The following is an 11,977-nucleotide window of genomic DNA, read 5'->3' on the forward strand; positions in this document are numbered from 1 at the left end:
TACCAGAACCACAGGATGTTATGTATTTGGCTGGTACCAGGCTCGGAGGCTGGGCCCTGCCTGCCATGGTAAGCTGCCCCTGCAGGAGTGCTCTGCTTGTGGAGAGCCTGGGCAGGGACCTCGTCCACCTACTGAGCCCTCAACTCCAATCCCACCTTCTAGGTCAAGATCTTCTTACCCATTAAAAAAAAAAAGATACTTTAAAACTTTTAAAAATAACTTTAACCCTTTTTTAACTACAGAGAGTTGGGGAGCTGGCAGTGAACAATCCCCACCCCCCCTGCTTTTTTTGTTTCTAAAGATTGATTTATATATTTGAAAGTCAGACCTACAGAGAGAGTGGGAGAGAGAGAGAGAGTACTTTCATCCCCTGGTTCACTCCCCAGATGGCCACGGCTGGTCCAGACTGAAGCCAGGATTCTGGACTTCATCTTGGTCTCCCACATGGGTGGCAGGGGTACTCAGCACATTAGTAGCGAGCTGGTGCTCCGGTATGGGATGCCAGCGTCACACGTGGCTGTTTCTCCTGCTGCACCCCATGCAGGCTCCTGCTGCACACTCCCTTTGGAAAACCATTCTAAGCTGGACTGCCACCAGCTGTGCAGCGTGGGGGCTCCCTCATGGAGCTTCACAGGACCCGTTTCAGGGAGGGGATTTGGGCTGAAAACCATAGAGCCATCTCTTTGTCCTTTCTACCAAGATAAGTGACACCTGCACCCCAGGAAACAGATGCTGCTAAATTGTGGAGAGGAGAAAGAAAAACTGAGCGGCAGTGAAGCTGAGAGTGCTGGTGTGGAGCCGGCCTCGTGCAGCCGAGGGGCTCTGCACCAGGGGCCAGGAGTCTGCGGTCACTTCCCACTCCGCCACGCCCTGTGCGTCTTCTCTTCACTGAGGCCGTTTTCCACTGGGAAGTGGGCGGCTAGGGCTGCCCCGAGGCCCAGCTCTCCTGTAGGTGCCGAGTAGAAATTGGGGCACACAGTCATGTGTTTCAGAAATGAGAATGAGGGTTTGGTGGGTTCGCTCAGGCTTGTGTTCTTGGAAGGATTTATCGATCTAAATTGCTCACCCATTTGATGAAAAAAGGACTTAACGTTCTTTTAAAAAGGTAGCTAATGGCTTTCCATTTTTCTTTGCCTCTTTCCCTTTCTTTATTACTTTTTTCTGTTTCCACATAAAGCTCTTTCTCCACCCTCACACAGTCTTCACACTTGTCACACATGACATTATGCACTAGTGTGCCCTATTAGTGAGTCTGAGTAGTGCTTATTTACTTTCCAAAATATTATGTATTCATTTCCTGAAGGAAAGAGAAAATTCTTTATCTAGAAAAATCTTGTTGCCTCTCATCTTATGTGTCCTTAATATATAAAAAAATCTTTCCTTAGCTCTTCACTAGAAAGAAGGAACCAGTTCAAGTGGAATCTTTTGGTCAAGGCTTTTATTTAATCTTAATAATTCTGCAATTGTGATGACTGGGTCAGAGTTCATCTGAGCCATATTCATTCTAACAGGGTTAACAAGTGTGTCAGATTGTCAAGTCATGGCTATAATTGACTTTGGCTTTGAGGTTTTCCTTCATAATAAACAACGGGCCCTGAGCCAAAAAAGCTTGTGGTTTATACTCACTTACTGATGATTAAATAAAACAAGTGATTTTCCCTTGTACTCGTTCTGTTACCAGGACTTTTTTTGCTTTATGCTTTTTGAATGAATCATAATAGAAGGACACTCAATAATTAAAAAGAATATGACTGTGGACTTTCCACTGCAGCTTGAAAACATTTTGATGACTTCACTCTAGCCTAAGTGCTGGAGAAGGGGTGCAGAAGGCATAGGTTAGAGCTTAGTCAGGTGAGAAACACAAGCAGAAGTACGCACGCCTTGAATGTCTCGTGCAAAGATTGCACCCCAAAATGCAACACAAGGTTCTTCTGCACAGAAACACTGAAGGTGGACTTGGGCTTCTGACATTTTTCCATAGCACACAGATGCTGGAAGAGACTCCCTTTGTTATTTGTCTCAAATGACTTTCTTTTTTTCAAGAAAGATTTATTTGTTTATTTGAAAGAGTGACAGAGAGAGAGAAAGAGAGAGAAATTGAGAGAGAGAAAGGGGTATAGAGAGAAATTGTCTGTCTGCTGGTTCAGCGTCTAAATGGTCACAATAGCCAGGGCTGGGCCAGGCCAAAGCCAAGAGCCCAGAACTCCATCCTGGTCTCCCGCATGAGTGACAGGGACCCAAGGACGTGGGCCACCATTCACTGCCTTTCCAGGCATGTTAGCAAGGAGCTGGATCAGAAGCAGAACAGCCAGGACTCAAATTGGTGCTCCCATGTGGGATGTTGGCAATGCAAGTGTCAGCTTAACCCACTGTACCACAGTGCTGGCCTCTGTCTCAACTTTGTGAATCAGTTTTTTAAAAAAGTGTCAAGGGGAAAATTAAGCAACACAAAATATCAGCTGCTCAGAATTGATAGATTTGAGAGATATTTGCATAAAGCCTTTATATTTGTTTCATGAAATTATAGTAAATATTAGCAAATTCAGAGTGTGCTGAAGCTAAAACAAAACAACAAACCTTTAGCCTCCTCTGGTTAGTTTATTTAATAGTTGACAGCAATGGCTATGTTGATTTGTTACTTAGTCTTTTCTCAGTAATTCTAGTGAACATACTGACAAACGAGTATACTCTCAAAAGCTCATAGAAATAGGACTTTTAAAAGTTTATTCTAGTGCAAAAAATAGTTAGGAACTCATGCATAGGGTTTTTTTATAGTATGTATTTTCTGTGAACTTGTTGAAAGGTCCCTTGTATGCATAGTCTAGTGAAAAATCTTTACTATTCCCTAAATTAATTAATCAAAATGTTAAGTTTCACTTCAGCCCCTCTGTAAGATTGGGTTTTAAATTAACAACTTAGAAAAATGGGTAAGTATGGGCCAAAACCAACTAGAGAGCTTGTTCGGATCCCTTGCTGGTTCTCTAGTGAGACTCAACCTGTCGCACACCCATGGCGATGATTCATCTGACTGAAGGGAATGCCCCCCTCACCTCCTTTTCCTTGCCTTGGATCTGGGCAAGGTAAATAAACCTGTCATTAGGAATCAGGTTGAGTTGATGACTTCTTGTCCCTTGAGAAATGAGGATTGGCGTTCTGGAGAAACTGATTATGTAGAAGATAAGGAATGGATGGGTAATGGAAATACTTTCTTGAAGTCGTGGAATATATTTCTTGCACATTAGTTATTTGTGTATTTCCCAAGTTTTTGCCATGTCTTCAGTGTCCATTGGTTTGGTTTGTTCTACTCTTCCTTGTAGAAGCACCCAACAGCATTTCATGTTAAGATTGGTGTACAAATTCAACTTCTTCAAGAAATCCAGAAAAGAATCTATTTTTGTGACCAGTGGCAATGTTAATAGAGAGTTTGTTGGTTGTTGTTCTTGTTGATTTGTTTTCTATTGGGCTTCAAGGTAGGAGTTTCTGGAGCAGGTATTTGGTCTAGAGGTTCATACACCTGTGTCACACATTGGAGTACCTGGGTTTGATGTCTGACTCTGGTTCCTACCTCCAGCTTCCTGCTAATGCAGACCTTAGGAGGCAGCAGTGATGGCTCAAGTAATTGGATTCCTACCACCCATATGGAAGAGTAGACTGAGTTGCATCTGGGCATTAAGGGCATTTGAAGAATGAGCCAGCAGATGAGATCAGTCTCTCTCTCTCTTTGTTTCTCTCTGCCTCTCAGATACATTTTAAAAATAATACTTAATGAAAATAAAAGGGGCCCGGCACTTTGGTATAGAAGGTTAATCCTCTACCTGCAGCACCAGCATCCCATATGGGCACCAGTTCAAGTCCTGGCTGCTCCTCTTCCTATCCAGCTCCCTGCTAATGGCCTGAGAAAGCAGTGGAAGATGACCCAAGTCCTTGGGCCGATGCACCCATGTGGGAGACCCAAATGAAGCTCCTGGCTCCTGGCTTCAGATTGGCCTAGCTCTGGCTATTGCTGCCATTTAGAGAGTGAACCAGTGGATGGAAGATCCATCTCTTTCTCTCTCTCTCTCTCTCTCTCTCTCTTTCTCTCTTTCAAACAAATAAAGCTTTAAAAAAAAAAAAAGGAAAGGAAAAGCAGGATTTTCTGGGCCAGCCTTTGACTGTTTTCAGATCCATTAATATTCTTTTTGTACATGTCATTTTACTTTTGCTTGATATTACTGATTTATTTTTATAGTAGTTTTCTATGCCAATAGCAAATTAGGCCATCCCCCAGGGTAGAAAGTTCCTAGCTTTATTCTTAATTTTGTTAGGGATTGCCTAAACATCTCTGTTCTTCATTGTCTGGTAAAGTGGTGACTAAAGAAATCAACTTACAATGCCCTAGATAGTCTGAATTAGATTTTTAAAATCTTTCTCATCTCATATGTGATTTTTCTAAACTCTTTCAAAAGAAAGACTGCTGGGGAAGTAAATTCAAAGGTAAAAAATGCTGAAAAGAAAGAATAGCTGCAAGGTTTAAGGCTGTGATACCCATACTGAGTTCCTGTAAAACACCGGCACTCTTCAGCTAGATGGAGATGCTCAGTGTGCTAAATTTGAATAATATTTTTGAAGAAGCTGTTCCTTATTCAACAAGCAACGTACGGCTCTTTTGAAAGGTTCTGAGCCAGGCTGTAAGAATGTCGGTTTTGAGAGCAGGATGGATTGGAATGAGAGAAACTTCCTTCTTGTGATTCACATTTCGCTTCACCTCCTCATGCTTCACTCCCAAGAATTAAAGACTGCTCCTTACTGGGGGGCCTGAGAGCCAGCCCCAGAATTCCCTCTTCACCATGTCTCAGGAGCCTCGTACAGGGACTACCTCGCCACGCAGAGAAACATTGTCTTGCAGTTGGAGGAAGCTCCTCATGCATATGTTTGTGTTGAAAAGCCAGATTCTTAGTCCATGGTTTTCTTTCAGGGCCCTGCTTCTCTCTCTCCTTTCCTGTGCTGGGAGGTTGGGGGAGGGTGATGGGCACTTTCATGCTTGCTTGCTTTCTTTAAAAAAAATTATGTATTTATTTGAAAGAATTACAGAAGAGGGGAGGGAAGAGATATCTTCCATTCTCTAGTTCACTCCCCAAATGGCTGCAGTGGCCAAGGCTGGGCTAAGATGAAGCCAGAAGCCTAGAACTCCATCCAGGTCTCCCATATGAGTGGCAAGGGCCCCAGAACGTGGGCCATCCTCTGCTGCTTTTGCAGGAGCCATAGTAGGGAGTCGAATTGGAAGTGGACAGCCTTGCCTTGACCCAGCACTCATATGAGATGCTGGCATTGCAGGTAGCAAACTAACCTGCCGTGCTACAACGCCAGCCTCCTCTCCTCTGCTCTTTTCAAGATTTATGTATTTATTTGAAAGCCAGAGTTACCAGATAGAGGGAGGGACACAGAGAGAAGGGACGGTGCTTTCTGCAGGAACCACTCAGTGTGATCCACCATAGTGTTGATGACAGAAATGCAGGAGTTGAGGAAAAACACTTAGAAGATGTTGTAGCAGTTAAATGTATCTGTTGAATCTAATAAAATTTGTGTTTATATTTAATAGTTCTTTAATTTTATTTGTCTAGAAATAGACTTTTCTGCAAGGGATTGACAATTAGAAAACAAAGACTGAGCCGGTGCCCTGGCTCACTAGGCTAATCCTCCGCCTTGTGGCGCCGGCACACCGGGTTCTAGTCCCGGTCGGGGCGCCGGATTCTGTCCCGGTTGCCCCTCTTCCAGGCCAGCTCTCTGCTGTGGCCAGGGAGTGCAGTGGAGGATGGCCCAAGTGCTTGGGCCCTGCACCCCATGGGAGACCAGGAGAAGTACCTGGCTCCTGCGCGGTGCGCCGGCCGCAGCGCACCAGCCGCAGCGCGCCAGCCGCGGCGGCCATTGGAGGGTGAACCAACGGCAAAAGGAAGACCTTTCTCTCTGTCTCTCTCTCTCTCACTGTCCACTCTGTCAAAAAAAAAAAAAATAAAAAAGAAAAAAAGAAAGAAAGAAAACAAAGACTGGCCTCGTGCCACAAATGGCCCAGCCCCAGCCCCAGTTTGGAGGCCAAGGCCCCATCCAAGTTCCCTCCTTGTTGTCCCAAAAGAGGATTAGTTCTTCCTTACTCCAAGCCAAAGAGCCTAGTTCTTCTTCTTCTTCTTTTTTTTTTTTAAACTGAAAAACCTGTTTGGCAAAATACACATAACATAAAATATACCCTCTTTACCATTTTTTTGTGTACAATTCATTAGTAGTAAGTATATTCACCTCATTATGCAGCCAATCTTCAGAACTCTTCATCTTGTAAAACTGAAACTCTACACCCATTCAACAACTCCCTGTTCCCCTGACCCAATTCCCTGGCAAGTCCCACTTGACTCTGTCTCTAAGAACTTCATTCTTCTAGGTGTGTCGTGTAAGTGCAATCATATTTTTTTTTTTTGTCCCTGGTTTGTTTCACTTGACATAATGTCCTTATTATTGGAGCAGCTATCAGAATTCTGTTCCTTATTCAGGTTGAATAATATTCCACTTAGGTTTATGCAATGTTTTGCTTATCAGTAATGTATCAGAAAGAACTTGGCTTCTTTCTACCCTTTGACTGTAGTGAGTAATGCTGCCATGAACTTGGGCATGCAAATATCTCTTCAAGACTGTACTTTGAATTCTTATGTATATGTATCCAGAAGTAGAAATAGTGGATCACGTGGTATTTCTGTTTTTAATTTTTGAGGAATAACCATACTATTTTCCATAGTAGCTGTTCCATTCTACATCCCCACCAAGAGTGTGAAAAGGTTCTAACTTCTCTGTATCCTGGCCAACACTTATTTTCTGGTTATTCTGATAGTCTAGTCGGTATGAGGGGGCATCTACTGATGTCTAGCTTTGTATTTCTGTAATGATCAGTGATATTGGACTTGTTTATTGGGCTTATTGTCCTTTTTTTGTGTCTTTGGAGAACTATCTAAGTTCTTTACCAATTTTTAAATGCAGTTGTTTGGTTTTTTATGGTAGAAGTTTTTAATATCTTCTAGATATTAATCCTTTATCCTTGTATATTATTTATAAATATTTTCACTCATTCCATAGATTGCTTTTTTTTACTCTATATTGTGTCCTTTGATGCATAGTCCAGTTTTTCTATTTTTTCTTTTGTGCTTTTGGCATCATATCCAAGAAATCACATAATGTCATAATGTTTTCTTCCTTGTGTTTTCTTCTACAAGTTTTATAGTTTCATATTTGTAGGTTGTCTTTGGTTCATTTGAGGTAATTTTTGTATATGATATAAGGGTAAGAGTCCAGCTCACTGCATGTGAGTTTAACTTCTGCCAACACTGTGTGTTGATAGGAGCCGTGCTTTCACACTTACCATCAGAATGAAAGAAGAAATGGCAAACAAAACACTGGGGAAATTTGGACACTGGTTTATGCCTTGATTTTGGTGATTTGGAGAAGGGGACCATGGCAACTTGAAAGCTAGCTCATGATTTGATATTGCATACATATAATGTGAACATTTCACTGTCAACATTGTGATTAAATCAAAAGTGGAGATTAGCATAGTAGCATGGAATTTTGTTTGAAAAAAGGATCATTATTACTCAACCTCATATCCCCTTAAATTTAAATTCCTGATGAGGACAAGAAAATTGTGGCCACATGATTGGAAGTGACAGTCTAACTTAGCCTAATGTAAACATTTACTCAATGAACTTATCAAGTCCAGTGACTGAGGGGAGGGGAAGGTATCTCCTTTGAAAGACTTTTGTCTTTTTTGTCTTGACTGCTGGGAAATTAAGTGGCAGGTTTTGGGCTCAGTTATATATCTTTACATTCTTCAGTTCTTGACCTCTACTCATTTGTTTTGCTTTGATTTTCTTTTCTTAAAGATTTTATTTATTTATTTGCAAGGTAGAGTTACAGACAGAGAGAGGTAGAGACAGAGAGAAAGGTCTTCCATCTGCTGGTTCACTCCTCAAATGGTCACTGACAGCTGGAGCTGAGCTGATCTGAAGCTAGGAGCCAGGAAATTCTTCCGGGCCTCCCATGCAGGTGCAGGGGCCCAAGCACTTGGGCCATCTTCTGCTGTTTTCCCAGGCCACAAGCACAGAGCTGAATTAAAGAGGAGCATCTGGGACTTGAATTGGCACCCATATGGGATGCCGGTGCTACAGGCAGAGGCTCAGCCTACTGCGCCACAGTGCTGGCCGCCTGATTTTTCCTGTCGCTCCCCCTCTTCGTGGAGGAGCAACACTAAATCCTGCCTAGGCTTCATATCCGAGTCACGGCACCATTATGTCGCTCCCCCTCTTCGTGGAGGAACGACACAGGACCCTGCGCTGTTCTTTTCATCTGCTCGGCCCTCCCCGGGTTTGCTGCTGGTTCTTCCCGGGTTGGCTACTATCCCTTCCACCTCCGTGGAAGGGCAGTTCCCCCTGGCCACATTCCCCACTTCCGCAGGGGAGCGGCACACCGCCGGCCGGCTCTCTCGGGGGCTGCACAGGTGTTCCCTTAGATGTTCCCCTTAGATGTTCCTCTTAGATGTTCCTGGTGCATGCCGTCTCTCTCCTCCTTTATAGTCCTCCTCTGCCAATCCTAACTCGGCTGCCCACACGCCGAGTACGCTGCTCTCCTCCAATCAGGAGCAAGTCCTACAGTTTATTGGCTGAACTGGAGGCAGCTGTGTAGAAGCTGTTTTCTTCTCTCCCAGCGCCATATAGTGGGAGAGCAGATGCATAGAACAAGTCCCAATTCCAGTAACTTAGTCTAGTCCGGGTTGCTCCCCACAGATCCCCCTTTCTTTTTATTTTTTGGCGTTGATACGCGCCTGTCTTCGGTGTCCCGCGGCACACACTCTGCTCTACTTGCTAGAGTTGCCACAGGTTCTTACAAGTCCTATCAATCAGGCAAACCGAATCCGGGTCCTCTCTTCGCCATGTTGTGAGGAGGTTTTTAGGCGCTGATGCGTGCCTGTGTTCGGTGACCTGCGGCTCATACTCTGGTCGAGCCGCCTGCTGGTGCTTACTGCCTTACTAATCAGGCAGACCGAATCCAAGCCTTCTCATTGCCATATTGTGGGGAGACTATTGGTGTTGATTCGAGCCTATCTTCGGTGACCTGCGGCACATAAGCTGCTAGCCGCCCGCAGGTGCTCATCGCCTCACTAATCAGGCAGACCGAATCCAAGCTCTCTCATTGCCATGTTGTGGGGAGGCCTTTCTATTTCTCTATTTCTCTATCTCCGGGCATTCCTATTTCTCCCATTTTACTTCTATCTTCCAGCATTCCTATTTCTCTCATTTTACTTCTAAACTTCTGTTTCTCTTATCCCTGCGGCTTCCCGGCGCCCGCCCCAAGGCTGCTTCTCGGCGGCTTCCCGGCTGAGCCGCTTCAGCCCGCTTCTCTTATCTGCGCGGCTCGGCTTCGCGCGCACACTCCGCGGTCTCTCACTAGCCCCGCGTTCCCTATCTACTTGTGCCCCGCACGCTCTCTCTGCGCACGGCAGCCTCCACGAGTCACACAGCCCCAGCTCACGTCTCCGCCACTAGTATTCAATCTAAATTCCCCGGGCTAACCTGGCGAATTCAACCCAGCTCACGTCTCCGCCCCACGATTTGGCTTCCCGTCCTTTGCTCCCCGGGCTAATCAGACGGATCCCAATCTGGCTTACGTTTCCGCTTCTGGTTTTAACTTTTCGCCCCTTATTCCTGGGCTAACTTGAGAATCCCAAAGTGGCTTTCGTCTCCGCCTCGGCCTGCCCCCCGCGGCTTCAATTTCCCTAACATTTTTCTCTACCCGGTATGTTTCCCCAAGCTTTCCTCCAACAATACTCCTCCCTCATTTCTCCTGGCCTCTCCCCACAGTCTGCATCCGAGTCTGTTTGTTCTAGCTTTCACTTTCGCTTTCGACCTTAGAGATTTCTCCCAGCTTCCCCCCGTAGTCCGTATCCGAGTCTATGCCTAGGCTTTCAATAGCTTCTTCCGGCACCTTTTTCGTCCGGCTTTTCCCTAGGCTGTTTGCTAGTCTCTCTCTCCGATATTTTCCCACTTCTTCCCGTTTCTTCCCTCCTAAGTTTCCTATCCGTCCTAGGTTTCCTATCCGTCCTAGGTTTCCTATCCGAGTCACGGCACCATTATGTCGCTCCCCCTCTTCGTGGAGGAACGACACTAAACCTTGCCTAGGCTTCATATCCGAGTCACGGCACCATTATGTCGCTCCCCCTCTTCGTGGAGGAACGACACAGGACCCTGCGCTGTTCTTTCATCTGCTCGGCCCTCCCCGGGTTTGCTGCTGGTTCTTCCCGGGTTGGCTACTATCCCTTCCACCTCCGTGGAAGGGCAGTTCCCCCTGGCCACATTCCCCACTTCCGCAGGGGAGCGGCACACCGCCGGCCGGCTCTCTCGGGGGCTGCACAGGTGTTCCCTTAGATGTTCCCCTTAGATGTTCCTCTTAGATGTTCCTGGTGCATGCCGTCTCTCTCCTCCTTTATAGTCCTCCTCTGCCAATCCTAACTCGGCTGCCCACACGCCGAGTACGCTGCTCTCCTCCAATCAGGAGCAAGTCCTACAGTTTATTGGCTGAACTGGAGGCAGCTGTGTAGAAGCTGTTTTCTTCTCTCCCAGCGCCATATAGTGGGAGAGCAGACACATAGAACAAGTCCCAATTCCAGTAACTTAGTCTAGTCCGGGTTGCTCCCCACATTTCCTTCCTCCCTCCCTCCCTCCCCCCCTCCCTCCCTCCCTTCCTTCCTTCCCTCCCCCCTCCCTCTCTCCTTCCCTCCCTCCTTCCTTCCCTCCCTCCCTCCCTCCCTCCCTCCCTTCCTTCCTTCCACTTGAAAGGCAGAGTTATAGAGAAAGAGAGAGGAAAAGACAGAGATCTTCCATCTGCTGGTTCACAAGGCCACACCTGTCAGAGCTGGACCAGTCCTAAGTCAGGAGCCAGGAGTTTCATCTGGGTCTCCCACGTGGGTGCAGGGGCCCAAACCCTTTGGCCGTCTTCCCTTGGTTTCCCGAGTGCATTAGCAGGGAGCCGGATTGGAAGTGGAGCAACTGCGACTCCCAACTGGTGGCCATATGGGATGCTAGCAGGCTGTTGGCAGCATAACTCATCATGCCACAGTGCCGGTCCCCATAATTGGTTTTTTTAAACAGTCCTGGTTAGCCTCACTGTGAAGCAGAGGACAGTTACGATGTATGAGGCTCCCCGGGATTTGATGCATTTTCATTTTACTTAAGAAAAGGACAGTGTACAAAGTCTGCTACAGAAGGAAAACCTCTAAAAGACTCTTTGGCTCTTTTCCTGAAGATAATTGAATATTCACTTTCCTTTTTCTTTGCCAACAGTTTAAAGATTTATATTAATAATTGAGATGTAATCGACTTTTCAGATTTTTCTCCCACTTCAACAAAAGAAGCAAAGTCTAATATAATCAACACTGCTGACTAAAAATTTTATTCTTCTTTAACTTTTTTTTTAGGACTCAGCCCAAAACCATGTTTGCCCAAGTTGAATCTGATGACGAGGAAGCAAAGAATGAACCAGAATGGAAAAAACGTAAAATATGAAGACTGTTTGCAAATGGGTAGGGTGGATATGGAGCAGGGTTTTTTCCTTAATGCTTGTGAAATAAAAAATGCAGTTTTATGAACAGATTTTGTGTCCTTTGCATTATTGAGCTATTTAAAAAGATTAGTAGCCGCCCTTCACTAAAGTTGTGTTTACATTTTCCTGCCTACCATTATTAAGCTGTGTTACAAGTAAACACGAAACAGATTCTTAGCCCATCACCAAAGATGAGCGTTTAGGGTATCTGGAGACTACTCAGTAGTTACTGGTCTTGTGCAGGCTCATAACCTTGGAGAGGAAGATGTACATTGAGATATACATCTGTCTTGAACAATTCTTAGGAACATAATTTGGAAGTAGAGATCAAAAAGTTTAATATTTCTGTATAATGTCACAACAGTTG

At 45.2% G+C, this 11,977-nt stretch overlaps 1 protein-coding gene across 1 annotated transcript in view; it reads left to right on the forward strand.

Annotated features, from left to right (window-relative positions):
* Positions 1-11,656, forward strand: part of WDR70 (WD repeat domain 70) — a 313,385-nt gene extending 301,729 nt beyond the window's left edge. The window contains exon 18 of the mRNA XM_002713983.5: positions 11,486-11,656. Coding sequence (XP_002714029.2) covers positions 11,486-11,573 — 88 coding nt within the window. The 3' untranslated portion in view covers positions 11,574-11,656. The remainder of the gene's footprint in view (positions 1-11,485) is intronic.
* The last annotated feature ends 321 nt before the right edge of the window (positions 11,657-11,977 follow it).

The sequence above is a fragment of the Oryctolagus cuniculus genome, chromosome 14 (genome assembly GCF_964237555.1).
Source record: "Oryctolagus cuniculus chromosome 14, mOryCun1.1, whole genome shotgun sequence".
NCBI lineage: Eukaryota > Metazoa > Chordata > Mammalia > Lagomorpha > Leporidae > Oryctolagus > Oryctolagus cuniculus.